General features: G+C 48.1%; 1 protein-coding gene across 1 annotated transcript in view; it reads right to left on the reverse strand.

Moving 5' to 3' along the window:
* Positions 1–86: 86 nt before the first annotated feature.
* The window catches only part of Nid2 (nidogen 2), a 55,726-nt gene continuing 38,287 nt past the window's right edge, over positions 87–17,525 (reverse strand). Inside the window, exons 12-21 of the mRNA NM_001012005.2 lie at positions 12,404–12,523; positions 11,390–11,638; positions 8,044–8,265; positions 7,259–7,428; positions 5,218–5,347; positions 4,568–4,739; positions 2,762–2,919; positions 1,663–1,786; positions 763–875; positions 87–637 (exon numbers count right to left, since the gene is read on the reverse strand). Of these exons, the coding sequence (NP_001012005.2) occupies positions 627–637; positions 763–875; positions 1,663–1,786; positions 2,762–2,919; positions 4,568–4,739; positions 5,218–5,347; positions 7,259–7,428; positions 8,044–8,265; positions 11,390–11,638; positions 12,404–12,523 (1,469 nt within the window). The 3' untranslated portion in view covers positions 87–626. The remainder of the gene's footprint in view (positions 638–762; positions 876–1,662; positions 1,787–2,761; positions 2,920–4,567; positions 4,740–5,217; positions 5,348–7,258; positions 7,429–8,043; positions 8,266–11,389; positions 11,639–12,403; positions 12,524–17,525) is intronic.

The following is a 17,525-nucleotide window of genomic DNA, read 5'->3' on the forward strand; positions in this document are numbered from 1 at the left end:
TAGTGTATTCCGTTTCTATGATTATTGTGCATCCTTTATGGTTAGAGACTCATCCCAACCCTTAATATAGATATTTAGACCACAGAAAGCTTTAAAATATTTTATTGGAGTTATATAGAAAATTTAAGAACTGCTGCAGTCTTTGGTGTTTTATACAGAATACTTTTGAGGGATGCTTCTGCAGAGGCACTTGGGGAATCATTCTAGCACCTTTAGTATAAATACAGTCTGAGGACTTCACCGGGCAGTATAAATAGGCTGGGTCAACCCCATGGTCTGCTGGACAGGGGTCTCTGAGCTTTAGGAATAAGTTTTCATAACATTCGTTTGCTTCACTTTTCTTGGCCAGGTAGAATCCGTGGCAAACAAAAGTCAGACTTGGTGTCTGCTCTAGCTGATTGTTTATATAACATTCTATCTGAAACTTGTGATAACCTTTGTTTTTAAAAATACAGTAGTCAGGATTGAGGTATACATTTCACAAGATAGACTTGAGTCTCACTCCACTGAAAATGCTCGTTTTGTGTGCCAAGAGCTCATAATGGCCAATTCCTCCTTCACTCTTTGCCTTCGTAGCAATGTTCTTAGGTTCTTGTAAACTTGAAATCCTCCTGTACATTTAATGTTCACTTTCTTCCTGTGGGAGAATGGACAGCAGTGAGTGTTTCACTGGTTAAGGAAGGCAGTGTGAGAGTTACCACAGCCCCCCTCTACCCGCTGGTCCAAGGAAGGAAGCCCGGTGATGCCCTTCGACGGACCCACCTGTTGGACAGTAGGGATAGACTGCAGTGATGCCATAGAGGTGAGAGCGCTGTTCAGGAAGATACTCATCAGTAAGCTGGCCACTGTCTTTACTCACTGATATAACACCATCCCTGGTAAAGGAAGATTCATGGGTGGTCAGTCTCAAGGTAAAGTTTCAGAAACAATTCGGTTGAATGATTTTTGACTCAGTGTGTCTATACCAGTGATCCTGGATGTAGCTCCACCAACATCACCTACAGGAAAGGCAAACTATTGTTCCTCTAAGTCAAAACCCTGGGTTAGCACACAGGATGTACTTAATGTTCCGTGGCCGTAGGAACCAGTGGTTAAATCAGTTCCTGATTCTGGCTAGGCCCATGGTGTCCATTCAAGTACTGAAGATTGTAGGACAAAGAGACAAATTCAGAAGTGCGCCTTTGTTCTGTTTTGAAGTGTTCTTAGATGATGATGATGATGATGATTACTGATATTTTTTTCAACAGGATTCCTGTTTTTAGTCCTGGCTCTGTAGACCAGGCCTGCCTCAAACTCAACAGATCCTCCTGCCTCAGCCTCTCTAGTGCTGGTTAAAGGCATGCCCCACCATGTCCTGCTTATTGATGTTTGTACCGCTTAACACTACAGATTCTCTAAGACCTTACTTAAATAAATGCTTCTCATTAAATAGCTTATTACCAAAATATCTTCAATGTACATGTTGCCCACTAGCAACACCATTAAACTTGAGGTAAAATACAGGGATGATTGCAAGTTGTTACCCTTGCAAGACCTGTGTCTACTAATGGACAAAAGTCCAACAGGGCTTCCAGCCAAGGCTGCCGACTGTCAGAATGCACTGCCCTTCGGGGCATGTTCTCCAGAACGCACCGCCCTTCGGGGCTGCTGCAGCGTGCTTACCTCCGCCAGTCCGTGTGGTAGAAGTGATCCGCGTAACTGACAACACTGAAGGGGTAATTGAGGTGGTTTTGGATGACGCGGCGTCCAGTTCCATCAGGTAGTGTACACTCCAGTTTTTTGGTTCCTTTTAAGACATCAAAGAGAGAAAATGAGTTCCTTTCATGCCCCAAGCAAACCACTGCTAACAATGAGGTGCCAGGGTGTTTCTCAAGGGAACAGAGAGAATTTAAACACGGGGCACTATATGCCCACTGCAGTTCACGTTAGCATCTAAGTCTTGCCCTAGGATTCATCTCCACCTGGCATGGCGGAACTCTGGTTTTGAGGTTCAAACTTCAATCTTTTTGTGGAAAAATCTAATATATTGAACTCTATCAGTGTCTTTCCAAGGATGACATTAAAGATAAGTATTTTTATAATTTTAAGTCTAGACATCGGACTGGCCAAAATACTTATAAACTTATAAATTCTTGGTAGAAGAAAAAGAAAATGGTACTGGTTATTTTTACATGGTAATACATTAAATTTTTCAAGAATTTTCAAATTTCATATTTATGAAGACTGAATTTCATATATCCTTTTAAAATGTAATATTCAGCCAGCTACATATTTCATAAATTTGAAAACTAACTTTGTTTAGTAGAATGAGATACACACACACAATCTTTAAGATTTTTTGGTAATGCACAGCACACCACAGCATAGACAGCCCCCGTGTTAACCAAATGCATTCCTGAAGGAAGACATCCTCTCACAGCATTTGTCAAAAGGATCACAGCACACCAAGTAATGAGAGTCTTACATAGTCCAAGGGTCAACAGCAGCCAGTACTTCAAATCTAAAAGTTTCCAGGTGGGGTCAGGGGTCAGGGCAGACATGCTACACAGTCCAGCTGCCTCCCTGAGCCCTGGAAATTTTACTGTAAGAATCACTGTAAAATGTCCTTTTAAAGCTTACAGATCTGGTATGTTCTGTACTGACAGAAATTTAGACCAACAGATGGAAAAGCTGGGCAAGACTTGGTTTGCAGTGACATCCCAATAGTGCTCACGTTGCTTGCCGTAAGGCAGGCTTAGCTTTTCCACATCACCAGTATTACCTGCATCTGCCCAGCAGAGAAGTTTGGAGAAGGGGTCAAAGGTCAATCCATTGGGTAATCCAATATCTTTGTTGATCAGAATTCTTCTGTTTTCACCATCTAAAGATGATGTTTCAATTTTAGGAGCTTCTCTATTCCAGTCTGTCCAGTACAAGTTGCTGTGGACAAGTTTTAAGATTGTTATGAACAACTGTGCAGGGGTTGGAGGATACAGATTAGTAGTGGGGTTTTTGTTTAGCATGGATTTTATACGAAGCTGGATTTTATACAGCAAGCTACCTTTTGCCCAGTGGCCAGCGACCTTCTTTCTCAGAAAGTCTGGATCACGCTGGCCTTGCCTGGCCACCGCTCGCTACCTTGGTTGCTGTTTCTTGACATTACCTCATCTAGATACCTCACTCACAGTGACAATGCTGTCTTAGGCTGCCATGGCTTTCTGACAATCATAACTGTGTGGGAAGTCATTATCTGCTAACTGTCTACATCCTTGCTTCTCACACACCTGATGCAGTTGCCCAGAAACCTTTAATTTGTGGAAATAATTTAATTAATTAGAGCTTGGGCCTAGAATCCAAAGAAATGTATTTGTTAAAAACAGTCTTGCGGTAGAAGCTATGAGACCTATTATAAAGAACTAGGTGGGACCGAGGGATAGACGGAGAGTTTCCTGGGAAAACACAGTGTTGAAAGGGAAACTTAGCTATCCTATACCTGACAATGACCTGGACAGAAGCACTCTGACCTAATGCACACATCCTCAGAAAGCGGGATCTCATTAACTGGAAGTTATACACATGGATGCAGGGTTACTACAGAGCAAGAACAGTGAGAGTTCCATGAGAGCTAGAGCTATTTGTTGGTTGAGCCACAGAGAACCCCACAGAAAGGAGAGAAGCGGAGTTTCCTCTGCTGCGGGCATCACTCCTCGTGGGTGGCAGGAAGAGAGAGCAGTTTCCACTTTGTGGCAGGCTGAGATCCACTCAGTGAGCAGTATCCTTGGAGATGAGTGGCCAACCCTCCGTGAAGGCTCAAGTGACATTGTCCTCTAGATTCTAGATCTTGGAGCCTAATGACCAAACAAGGCGCCACTGTTCAGTCCCTGCCCTGTCAGACGAAGTACCAAGAACTATCAAAGAGGAGCCCTAAGGGTTAGTTAGTCCTGCAGATAAGGAACCTTCATGTGAAGAACTGGAGTCCAAACCATCTTTCTGCCTTGAAGGGCTTCTCTGCAACTGTGTTTGTGGAAGCTGCGTCTTGATAATCCTGGGGACCCCTGACCCAGGTTGGGACACCCCAGGTGACAGCCTTGGTAGTTGTCACAGAGAGAACATTTTTATCTGGATTTTTGTACACTCTATCCAGAACAAACAAAAACAAGCAAATAGAAACCCCTCTGTGGTTTCTGTGCTCGAGGTACTGTTGAAGGAAACTGCTCCCTCCTGTATACCCATCATTTTCCAAGGCCTTGCCTAATGGTCACGATCCAGGCAGCTCTGGACCCTCCCATGATGGAGCCTGGATTCTTGGCGTGACACATTCTATCCCAGGCTAACTAACACTCCTACTGAATGTCATCTTACGTCCTGCCTCATACAGTGTAAGTTCCTAAAAACAAAATAAAATTTAAAAACAACCCTGATTTTGCCTATAAGAATGCTTGACACCAAACAGCGTCTCAACATATCTGAACTACTGTATTTGAGTTTCTATTCTGGTCTACCTAGACCTTTCTATGCCACATAGAAGAGCCTTGGGCTCCAAAACAGATGCACAGGTGAAAGGAGAGAAGGGCGCAAGCCAGCTCACCCTCGGATTGGATCCACAGTGATAGCTCGTGGATTCACCAGATCTGTGTGGAAGAGGACCTTACGCTCGGAACCGTCCAGTCCAGCCCGCTCTATCTTATCCAGGCCGCTGTCTGTCCAGTACATCGTTCTCCGGAAGTGGTCGATGGCAAGTCCTTCTGGGCTTATCAGACCTGGAAATAAAGGTAAGACAGGAGAGCACTGGCCAGCGTAAAAGGTGAACTCAAGTTCCGTATCTGCTGAACGGCTTACAGAATCGGAGCACAGAGGCCTTCGTCCCCAGAACGAAGGAAGACTAAGAGGAATGGATCTTCTATCACCTTTTCAACCATATCCAGTCTCTCCTGTGCCGGACCTTGCTGCCCCGATGGCACCTGGCATTTGTGTTGCTAGGGACAGGCTGTAACCTGCCAGCCCTGAAGTCCTACTGCGAACCACTCCTTTGTGGGAAGTTCATCTCGACCTAAAACCACCTTTCTGTTTGTCCCATATAAATGCATGTTTGCAGATGGACAAGGCTTGTGGAGCTTAGAAATAATCTGCGCAGAATTTAACCTTCTCTTTAGATGAGAGCAGGAGAAACCGGGAGGAAACAGGCAATGCAGTAAAATAAAAGGTACCGCGGGGTATCCATGGGAAGAAGCTGCCAACCTGAGGTAATGATGGTCTCGGGTTCGGCTCCTGCCTCCAAGCTGGCACGGCTGATGGTCCTCCCGGCAACGTCTGTCCAGTAGACCATCCTCTCCCGGCAGTCATAGTCAATCCCCACGACTATGGAGCCCTAAGGACCAATGGTGATATCAGGATTAGGACTTCCCGAATCCCCAACCCTAAGTTCATGGCTTCACTACTGCACTACTGAGAATGACCTGCACTGTGGTGGTCTGAGGCAGTGACAGAGAGTGAGCCAGGCTCAGTCATTTAACCTCCATGCTTTCATTTACCCCAACACAGCAATCAGTAAGAGGTTTATAAAGAGTCCCAATGGCGACCTCCAGTCAGTAAGCTCCCCCAGCACTATTAGTGCGGTGAAAACGGTCACTTTATGAGAAAAGTCAGACCTTTCACTGATGAGAGGAGCGTCCCACTAAGTAAGCCCTTAATATTTAATGGTGCAAAAGACGAATGCTTCCAAGTGTTACTGGCACCTTCTCAAAGAGCCTTTCTAAATCTGACAACACGTGCCAACGAAATTTTCCCTACTGGGTGAATGGAGTGAAATCCTCCCCACCCCAAGGTGTAATGGCCCCTGGCTCTTAGTATAAGTATTCAGTTGTGTGGTATACAAGAGAACCTGTAATTTAACAATTTGGGAGGGCCGTGGTCACCGGCCTTTGGCTGGTGGCACAGTCTCTCCCTTTCCTTCCTGATGAATGACAGTCTTATTCAGAACCCTGAATCTGTGATATTCCTCCACACAGGGCTTCTTTCCAGTTTCTTGCTGTGAAAACCCCCAGCAGACATGGAATTCAACACAGGCCACACCAGTCCCCACTGCCAGGGTTTGGCCTAAAGTAGTCACCACGAGACACTGTATGAAGAATTTGGCTCCTGTAGAAAAGCTGGCATTTATATGGGGGAACCTAAGGTCAATGGTACTTTTATTTGAAAATTAAACTTAAAAGGCCCCCATCTGAGGCAAGAGCACACATTCATACAGGCGGCAATGAGCCCGGCGACTCATGGGATTCACAAGCCAAGCTTCTGAGTGTGAAGGTCACATTTTAGTTAACATTCCCTAAAGTGTGCCTGTAACCCCCCCTTCTCCTTCAGTTCTACTCTATCCACCGTCTCCTTGCCTTTAGACGTGTTCAGGAAGGCAATCAAGCCATCTGTTGTGTCTAGAACACAAGGCGGTTAGTATGGGGAAACTTATAAAGGGCTCGGGGATGGAGCCTTGAATCTTGAAGAAAAAGACCAACTTTTCATCATGCACTGGCTGCTCTGCTGCCTCCTTGGGAACAGTAGTTCATTAACAGAGGTAAACAGATCTCTGCCCTGTATGAGAAGTCTGCTCAGTGTATACTGAAGACAAGAGGGCCAGACCAGCTTCCATTTTAGCTGCTGCCGTCTCTCTTGTCCCCACTTCAGAGAAGAAACCCCTCCTTCCACCTGGAAGTGTCTTGCTAGCTCAGAGATAAGCGCATACCCAGGGGCTGAGCTGGGAGACAGGGCAGGGTGGGGTGCATGGGCAGCACACATTCCCCCAAGCGGCACAAGAGACCAGGCTAGGAAAGAAGTGAGTCAAAATGAAAGCCACAGTCTGACGAGCCCGTCCTCATTTCTAATCCCTGCTGGCCTCGAATGACCACCTCCTGGGGTTTTTGTCTTTGTTTTTGTTTTGACTTCCAAATGTCTTCGACCTGAACAGAACCCCCCCAGGAACCTGAGGTGACAATGATCTTCCCACAAACAGACAACAGCTCTGAAATTCATTGGCTATCTGCACTCCCGTGACGCTCTCAGGGTACAGCGGCTAGAATGGGCCAGACATGGTTTCCACCAACTAAGCCCCACTAAAGCAGACGGAAGCCCAGAAGCATGCCAGGGTCCCCTGCACTGCACTTCCCCCTGGAAACCACAAAGTGCAGTTCCCCCAGGCCCACAACCACAAGCCCAGCCTGCAGGCTCACCCTCATCCCAAGACCACACTCCCCATGGAGCCCAGCCCCCCTGGAGAAACCCAGTTTACATGTAGTGACAGCAGGGTCCTGGCTGCATCCTTCTGAAGCCTGCTGCCATTGAGGGGCAAGTGACCGATCTGCTGGCCCTGGGCATAGAGCAGGAAGGTGCCCACAGCCGGAGGAGTCACATCAGGCCGGGGTGTGGGCCGGACCACGGGTGGGGCGACAGTGGGTATGCCTGTTTGTGGGAAGGTAAGGAGAGGAAGGAAAGTTACTTGTGCACACGAGACCCTCCAAAATTACCCAGTCCTTCATGGAACATATTTCAAAGAAATCCTGGTTGCTAAGGTTTTGTTTTTAAAGTTTTTTTTTTTTTTCTTTTCTTTTTTTTTTCGGAGCTGGGGACCGAACCCAGGGCCTTGCGCTTCCTAGGTAAGCGCTCTACCACTGAGCTAAATCCCCAGCCCCAAGATTTTTATTCAAATTTCTGCCATTTACTCAGGAGATAAAGACAGCTATCCTCTAAACCAAGTGCAGAGTTTTAGGATATGGTACAGCAGCCAAATGTCGCTGGGACCCCAGGGAGGCACTGTCCCCTTTCACCCAGGGCTAGGGGGGACAGAACAGTCATCACTCTGGCTCGAGATTAGCTGTTTTTATAGCAGGGACTACGAGTGGCAAAGCCAACGTTACGTCCATACTGGGATCCTGAGATACCGAGCACATGGATGAGGTGACTTCATCCCTCAGACTGGGTAATCCTTTTCCTCCCTTCTCTGCCCACCTCAGGAAGTGAAGCCCCAACAGAAACGCCTCAGTGACTGAAGGGAGCGCCTGGGCCGTCCTTGCTTACATGCAGGCATGGTGCCTGGCTGGGAGCGGGTGCCTGGAAGTTCTCTGCCATCCTTGTCCACACACCAACAGAAATCACTCTTCCCGTGACACTGCAGGGGGATGAAGTGGCCCAGGTCGTCACACTGGGGCACATACTGGTCGTCCCTGGGTGTGCCCCCGTAGTGTTCCAGCAGGCTTTCCCTCCAGCGCTCACAGACTGTCCGAGGCCTCTGGGTGGGCTCTAAGACGGGGAAACAAAACTCTGGATGACCCACCAAGATCTGTACAGTTCCAGGTCCCAACTCGTGCTTTCCCGGCCTTCCTTTTCCTCTGTCCAGTCACGAAGTTTTAGCCATGCCCGTGGACACAAGGCAAGGAAGCACATGTGTTCTCAGAAATTCTCTGTGGAAACCCAGGAAAGAAATCGCCCTGATGTTCCTTGAAGTTCCTATCTCCCACGGCCAGGAGGACCTGCCGCACGGAGGCCCAGCCACATCAGACAAGAACAAGGGGACAGCTCACCCATACACCTCACTCAGGCCAGTGGAGATGCATGTGGACATTTGGTCATGTGCCCAGGGCTCCTCTGATGACACAGCATGGTTCAGACTCTCTGAAGACCCACTGACTCATATGACACCTTAAAGCAACGCCTTCCCACTTCTCTCAAGCTCTTGCTAAGAGAGTCATCAGAAGCTGACCTAAGTGTCCTAGAAAAAGAGGCTGAAGACCACGCTGAGCTGTAGGCAGCCCTCGGTTTTACTGGCCAGTCACAAGGAGCAAGAGTGACGGGGTACTGTATGCGGCCCAGCAGAGGTGGCACTGAGCATCAGGGAACTGCTTCTTGGACTATCCGATTTCGAGAATTCACTGCCGCCATATTGCTGGAACTACCTCAAAGCTGAACCTTTCCTCCGAGCTCTAGTTTTCTGCCACAACACCGTCCTGTTTTTGCTCTAGTACGCCACAGGCCCAACCCTCCTCAGACCCTCGGGCTTCTGGTTCATGCCATGATTAAAGAAGGACCTGCTGGCTTCTGACGTCTGCCAGTCCCTCCGCCGACCCCCATCTGCCATAGCTGCAGCTTGAGGGCCATGGAGGCTCTGCCCTACACATGGGATCAGATCTACACAGGCTCTTGAAATCACGTCTTCACTGATAGCCCGCAGAGCACAGCTAAAGGCGTCTCTGGTTCTGTTTTCACTGCTGCACCGCAAAGCCTGTGCTCTGCAGAATCACACAGCCAATTATCTCCTTGCTACGCATATAGGAACTCTGGCACAGAAGCACAAGTCAGCCTCCTGCTTTCTCCCAAACTGGCTCCTCGTGCCCTTTCCTCCACTAAATGCATTTCCAGCACCTGCGTTTCCCACTGCTCAGAGGAAATCACCTGAGGGCCCCTTTCTCTCACTCCCCACATCTCAGGTCAAAAAAATCTCATCAAATTTACCTCCAAAAGCATTCTGACTAGAGGTGGACGTGATTAATAGTGCATGACCTTAATACAGCACTCAAGAAGCAAGAGGCAGGTCTATCTCTGTGAGTTCGAGGCCAGCCTAGTCTACATAGTGAGTTCCAGCTAGGGCTACATAGTGAGACCTTGTCTCAAAAACATACCAAAACAAACCAAAACAAAACAACAATAACAAACAAGCAAACAAAAGCCATAAACTGTCTTGACTTCTTGCTACTTCTCCCGTATGTCACCCTGATTACATGAATTCTCTCACACTAGAATCATGACAACAGTCTGGCTGGCTTTTTTGCTTCCACTGTTTATCACCAAACCAGTGTATACTCATCCAGCAGCTACCGTGGGGCATTTAAACCCAAGGCATCATCTTACCCGGAGACCATGGCAACAGCCTTTTGGCTGGCTTTGCTGTTCCCACCTTCCCATGCCTTCACTCCACCAATCCAGTGCGCTCAGCCAACAGGCACAGTGGTGCGTTCAAAACCCAGGATCTTACTTATTAGTTCATTCTTCTGCTGAAAACCTTCCATCACTTCAAAGAACAAAGCTGGGGGCATCACAACTAGGCTGGAGGGGAGATACCAATAAAGTCCCCGATCTCGAACTCAGCAAGTTCAATCAAGACTCAGCTTTGGGAAGTGTCTGACCCTCGGGCTGCCTCAGCTCATGAGCCAATAGGAAACAAAGGAGACAAAGGCAGGACTCCGCCCTGTTCAGCCCAAAGGGTTCCGGGTTCCAGGACAGGCTTCCCCCTCAAATACCCACCAGATACCTCACAGTGGGGTGCACTGAGAAGTCCACCAACAGCCCATTCCAATGGAACACCCCCAAGAGTCACTCGTTTCTGGGGACCACCCCAGTTTACTTATGTGAATCTTCAGGATTTTTTGTTTTGAAGAGTTTTGTACAATCTATTTTGATCACGTTCACTCTCCCTCCCACAACTCTTCCCAGATCCAGGTCCCTAACTTTTATCCACACGAATCTTAGAAACACTAAAGTTACGAAAGCTAAAGAATTAAAACTAACTGCTGGAAACTGTCCGGCTCAGTTTCCCTCACATATTAAAAGCTGAGATCAGTGGCTTGTAGATTTTTTTATGATTATTTTTCTATTTTATAATCTAGCTCCCAGATCAGGAAGTGTTTGGGCTGAAGCAGCAGCATGTGTTGCCCGATCCGGAATAAGTCAGTAAGAGGCGGGAAAGCTGCTCAGTGTATAAGCGGCTCACACTGCTGGCGAGGCTCTGCCCATCATGCCCTAGCTCCATGGCAGGAAGAAGGCGGCCATGTCTGAAGAAGGCGGCCATGTCTGCCATGAGCACCTCAGATCAGATGGATGGATTCCTACACTTCCTCTGAAAGCAGCTGTGGAAAGGAGGCCTTCCCAAGACCACACGGGATTGGCTGGGAAGGGATGGGTCATTGGATTAGAAGGAAGATGGATCCGCTCCGAGTTTCATACCTAATTTACCAGCTAACACTAGCACAGCCTTCAGACTGCTTTCTACACGGTTTTCTTGAAAGAAGTCTCGCTTTTGGATAAAACGCCATGCAGGGAAAACTCGTTAGCTCTCTCGAGCCTCTCCCAGTGGGCCACAGCCTGACTCAGACACTTAGCTTCCAGTCACAACTTGGCAAGGATCTATGCAGCCGGAGTCCGATGCATAAAGGACCCCACATGTCACCTATGTATCTATATGTCCTATGACATTAACATGCACATGGGTGTGTCTATGTCATCTGAGTGTTCTTTGGAGGAAAAGAAAGCTATGAAAAAAACAGTAGCCAGTCAGACCCACTCTGCAGAGCTGCCTACTGCCAAAGCCATTCTGTTCCTTGACTCTAGGCCCAAGCAGGCATAAGTTATTTCTTGGGGGCAGGGGGCTCACCTGGAGGTGGTCCACAGTGGGGCGGAGTGGAGCCAGGTGGAGTCTGGGTGCCAGGGACTTCATGGCCATTTTGGTCCACACACCAGCAGAAGCCAGTGCTGCCATGGCACTGCAGCGGCACAAAGTTTCCCTGGTCGTCGCACTGGGGGATGTGGATCCGTGACCCAGCGTGGGCATGCTGTGCCTGGGCATAGCGCTGCTGGTATTCACAGGGTTTCAGTCCTGAGATGGAATCTTCTGGAACTGTGTCTGAGGGAGACATGAAGGAGAAATACACCACCCGTCCTCACTAGCCAGTTCCCCATAAAGTCTTCTGTAGAGAGCATTTCTTCCGTGCAATTCGAAGTTACCATGACACTGAGGTTTCTCAGTTACTGTTTAGTAAGACACTAACATTTTAGACTCCTGAGTTCTTATTTTGGCTTTGGTACCATCCATCTAGTTGTTATGATTTCCCTCCATTTCCCCGTACATCCCTACATGAATATAAACATGAGCTAGCCCAGTTTGCCCCTCAGCCTTGGGGACCTACTGACATCTGGGCAAAATGAAGAATAAACTTCCCAGCATTCTGGGAGACTCTGGAGATGACAGGTTAATTCCATCCACTCTTTGGGACCCAGAGTCTAAGTCTGAGAAGCCCAGGGCAATAGCAGGCACATTACTGTATGCTGGCCAAGCTCTACAGAAGCAGTCGCCACGTGCGCTGACTTCTGGCTCCTTAGTACAGGAGGCTCCTACTGAGTAAGCTCCTCCTCGATGGTCTTTCCAAACACCACTCAGCAAAGTAGATCACTCAGGCGGTAGAACCAGAGCAGCCACGGGGTGAATGGCAGAACTGCAAGCTCACAACGCAACCAGCAGTAAGTGGCCGTCAAGAGGCTACTGAGGAGAATGCAGAGCTTGGAAAGCCCCCATTCCGGGCCTCAGACCAGGTTCCGTCTTGAGCAGGGAGGAAACTATGAGGGAAAGAGCTGGGAAATCCCTGAGCTTAATCAGGTCTTCCATACTTACCAGAGGCGCAGTGAAACCCGTCCCCGTGGTACCCAGGCTGGCACCGGCAGGAGAAGGACCCGGGGGTATTGTAACAGATGGCTGCCCCATGACATCTGTTTTCCGCACATTCGTCAACATCTGCAGAGGTCAAGGACGGACACAGAAAGGTGAGGAAAGGAAGGAAGAGCATGACTTCATCACAAACGGCTGTGTGACTACATGGTCAACGTGCATACAGCTCAGTAAGTTATCAGCTTTAGAACCTCCCTGAGTCTGAGGTGATGTTGAACAGTAAAGCGTAACAGAAAACAACAACCAAACATCCCCCCACCCAAAAAAAAAAAACAAACCACGTACTAGCAGTCATGTCAACTCAACACAAGTCAGAGACAATAAAAGAGGTGGGAGCCTCCACTGAGAAAATGCCTCTTTATGTATGTGAATACACTGTCACTGTCTTCAGACACCAGAAGAGGGCATCAGATCTCATTACAGATGGCTGTGAGCCACCACGTGGTTGCTGGGAATTGAACTCAGGACCTCTGGAAGAGCAGCCAGTGCTCTCAACCACTGAGCCATCTCTCCAGCCCAAAGGGTATTTTCTTAATAGTGATCAATTGGGGGAGGATCCAGACCATTATGGGTGGGATGGTGCCATCCTTGGGCTGTTCGTCTTGGGATCTGTAAGAAAGCAGTCTGAGGAAGCCATGGGGGCAGCAAGCCAGGAAGCAGCACCCCTCCTTGACCTCTGCATGAGGTCCTGCCCTCACTGCTTTTGATAATGAACTGTTATATGGAACTGTGAGGGAAATAAACCCTTTCCTCTGAAAGTGGCTTCTGGTAAGTGTTTCCTCACAGTAATTGTTACTTCAACTGAGACAGAAACAAATCGGGAACACCTGAGCTAACAAACAAGATGAACGCTCGTGTAGAAATCTAATCTAATCTGAGCATAGGTACTCACAGGAAAATAGCCCGCTGTGAACTTCCGGGGTGTTTTTTCACTACTGCGAATTCCAGAAGTTATTTCCTTTCAACTATTAACCTAAACTGTAAATCATTAATTTCCTGTTGGTGATATTACAAAAATAGGATAAATACAGGAAACAATAGTTTTTCCTTCCTCGCTTGGCATCCACTCCTTTTATGCTCCTGCGGAGGGACAGGTGTCAGATGAGGCCCCAAATACATTTCCAGTTTAGAAGGACCTTCGGCCTTGCCTGATCAGACTGCTGTCTAAAACCTCCAACCGGGGACAGCTTTACAGAAACGTACTTTTCACTTGTACGAAGAGAAGAACGTCACTGGCACTTTTGGAACAACACACGCACACGAGAGCCTGAACTTACTGGCCATAGATAAGCAGCCCAGGCCCCCACACTCTGCAAGAGCTTCCGGAGGAGTTACATAATTGTACAAGATGAGCAGCTTGAGCAAAAGCCAACTGATGTGCCTTTTATTTTACTTATTAAAGCTGTAAAGCTGGCCCATGTTATGTCAAGAGTCACCCCCACACCCCCAGAACTCTCTGCAGCGGAAAAGCTGATGCCAGGGGAAAAGGTAAGCTGGGGGGGGGTGGGGGAGGGAGGAAACCTTCCAGAGGAAAAAGAGGGCAAACAAAAGGCTTGACTTCCAGATCTCCAGCTTGACTAAAAACAAAACAAAGCATGAGTCATACCCACGGAAGAAAACAGAAGTGTGAGGGGAAAACCAAACCAAACCAACAACAACAAAACCCACAAACACTGGACAGGGTGATGGCGGGAGACCCAGAGCAGGAAAAGGAGCTGGCCTATTTTGTATGGCCATGGCAGGCACACACCAGCTTGGAAAGTGAACTTTATAACCGGGGTCAGATCTGAATGGGATCAGGGACAGACTCTCCCAAGCCCCCATTCTCCTACATTCTCCTCCTACAGCTCAGGAGTTTTCTTGGCTGGCGGCCACTGTTCCTCATACCCAGGCTCATACCCAGGCATTCCGCCCGTTCCCTGGACAGGAAGCCCTTTACTCATCTCGGGAGCATCTGCTTTGAGTCCAAAAACCCCTGAATGCTCAACAGAGCAAGCTTAATTCTACCCAGAGTGGCTCTCCCTGGGCAAGCAAACGGCCTTTTCTGGTCATCTTCGCCTCCCAAGATTAAGACGGGAGGTGTTTAATGAGCATCCTAGACAGTACCTCTGTTACTAAAGAACTGTCATTTGTACCCTGGTAGCATATCCTGTCTCTTCGGAGGCCAGCCCCGGGGCACAACTGTGTGGGGAGCTGACTGGGCCTAGACGCTGTAAAACTGATGGAGGAGCTAAAGCTATAAAAATGAACTTCCAGCCAATTTCAGGAAATTCCAGCTGTGACAGAACATACCCTATAAGTACTTCCAGTGGCGACAGGAACCCCAAGCAATGGCAGGAAGCAGGAATTCCTGACCATACAGCCGACTGCAGAACCCCAGGGAGCCCTTTCTTAGGCTATTTTTTCTTTTTAAACTAAGGGAGAGGGGATTCCCCAAGGTTGCCAAATCTCTGTCGTTATTAAAACCCTTACCTAGGGATTCTGACCAAACCTGAATCGGTCACTCTCCCATTGTTACACCTCAAGAATGCCATGGTTACAGCAGACAGTAGTTGTCAGGAATGACCAGAAAGCAGGAAAAAAAAAAAAAAACCTTTGAAGAAGTTTACTACATCACACGCGCACGCACACACACACACGCACACACACACACACAGCTGGAGAACCATAGTCTCCCAGAATTGCAATCCAACTCCATCTTGGAGGGCCTCCATGATGGACAGCCAAAGGCCAGTCAGTGGATCCAGGGCCTGAGCTCAGAGCTGGCTTCGCACCTCTTCTGGAGCACAAACACCATGGGGTTTGCAGGGAGTCAGAGTTCATGTCACAGGACGGGAAAGTGTCCGGAGAGAAGATGGGGAAGGACTTTGGCCTCTTCTCAAGGCGGGAGCTCTCTCTTTAATCCCCACTGAGACAAGGATGCCAGTAACAATTGACTGGTGGGCAGGATGATGTTCAGGGGCTGATGGAAGACTCAGGTCAGGACAGGAGGACTGAGAGGAACAGGACAGTCCCTTGTCACAAAGGCAACAGAAAAAAAGGCAGGGAGATTCCAGCACAATAGACACCTCCACCATTCATCCATTAAACTAAGGAATCTGTTAGAAAAACATGTCTGGAACCTTCCATTTGGATCTCATCCCTTCCTGCCCTCGTTCTGAACAGAAGCATCTGGAAGCAACTTTGACCACTGAATGACTGACTTGCCTTCGTTGTTTGAATTCTCTGGTGCTGATTAGCCTTTAAACTATCCACCTTTGGTCCACATGGCCTTGCCTTCTCTCTGCTCCCTAACTGTCCAATCACACATAAATGTCTGCTGTTCGTGTTTGTGTGGCATGGGGACATCTCCCTTGGGACCTGTAATAAGGCTGTGGTAGTGGCAAACTGTTCCTTCTATGTCCACACCCTCTTGTCCGTGCTTTACTCAGTGTCTCTGAGCACAGAAATCCTGAGAACAATGTCTGTGCCATTCATCTGCCTCCCCAACAAAAATGTAACAGACCCTCTCTACCCCGGCTTCCTTCGCTCAGACCTGAAACTCCAAGACAGTCTGTTCTTCCTGTAAAGTCACCCAGACTCTTAACAACATGCCTGGGACCCAACCAGCTCACACTAGTACAGGCTGGAAACTGCTCCAGTTGGAGGGAAGGTGGAGAAGACTTGACTCTTTTCGAATCCAAGCGTCCTGCTAGTGACTTCAACCAGACTGAGAGGTGGAATCCAAGGGCGCCTTTCCAGGGCGCCTGGTTCCCAGCTAAGCGTGGCTGGAGGAAAACGCACACACATCCTCTTTTCATCTGATGGAGAAAAAAAAAAAATGTGTGCCTGCAGACTGCACGGCTCCCAAAACACACAGCTGTCTTTGCTCCCAGACGTGAGCACCATGAAACATCTCTAAATAAGAATGCGTGCGTATATCTAACATGTTGTAGGTTTATTCTGTAAGTGACTTCCATGCTTATCATAGACTACCATTTGGAATCTTTAGGATGGTTACAAAACATGGCTGTGGTTTGCTGGGGAGCCTCCAAGATGGACCTCAGTGACCCCCGACTCACGATATGCATTATTTCTATCAAGCCTCTCCCGAGAGACATATACGATCAGAACAAATACTGTAGAACAACGCTGCAAGCACCTTTGAAACGATGACTTCCCTCTTGCTGGCAGGCCATAATAAAGCAAGCTGTCTTGTGACTCAAACAGCCTTGTCTCACTCGTGAGAGGCCCACATGACGAGAAACGAAAGGGCACAGCATGCTATGACAGAACGGAAGCTCTGTGTCCAACAGTCCTGATATCTGTCCATGCTAAGTGGTGGCTCGTGTCTTAAGCCTTACCAGAGATCCTAAGATTTAGCACCTACTGAATCATGCCCAGACTCCTGACCCATGGGGAACATATGGGGCCTTGTGAGGTTGTTTGAAGATCAGATTCATACCCAATAGCGTGACCGTTTAGAGAACTGAAGAATGCATCAATGTAAAGGTTACTCAGGGAAGCTTTTAAATCGTCTGCAGTACGTGACAACACTCAGCTACCGTAAGAGAATTCCATGAGAAAATAAAGGCTGGACAGCATTTGAAGTGGGAAAGGGCCTCCTTTGAAAATAAAAATCTAAAAGGTAATCTTTTCTCCTTTGCCACCTCCTGCCTGGGCCTTCCAAGATAATGTGCTAGGACAGTCCTGGAACTCCCTGGGCCCTCGTGACCAATGTCAACAGCATGCCCCTTCACCCCAATCCTTGTTCTAGCTTTGCTTTTCTGTTGCTGAGATGAAACACGTACCCAACGCAGTTTAGGAAAGTTTACTGCTGGCACTTCCAGACCACAATCGGTGATAGTAACTCCAGACAGGAACTGGAGCAGAGACCATGACGGATCAATGCTGTGGATCAATGGCTCGCTCTCAGGCGAGAGCTTACCTAGCTCTCTCACACTGCCCCGGAGTACATCCCCGGAAGAGTGCCCCCCCCCTCATATCAATTAGGAATCAAGAGAATGCCCACAGGCAAAGCACATTGAGGCAGTGTCTCAGTTGAACCTCTCTCTTCCAGATAAATCTA

This window comes from Rattus norvegicus, chromosome 15 (genome assembly GCF_036323735.1).
Source record: "Rattus norvegicus strain BN/NHsdMcwi chromosome 15, GRCr8, whole genome shotgun sequence".
Lineage (NCBI taxonomy): Eukaryota > Metazoa > Chordata > Mammalia > Rodentia > Muridae > Rattus > Rattus norvegicus.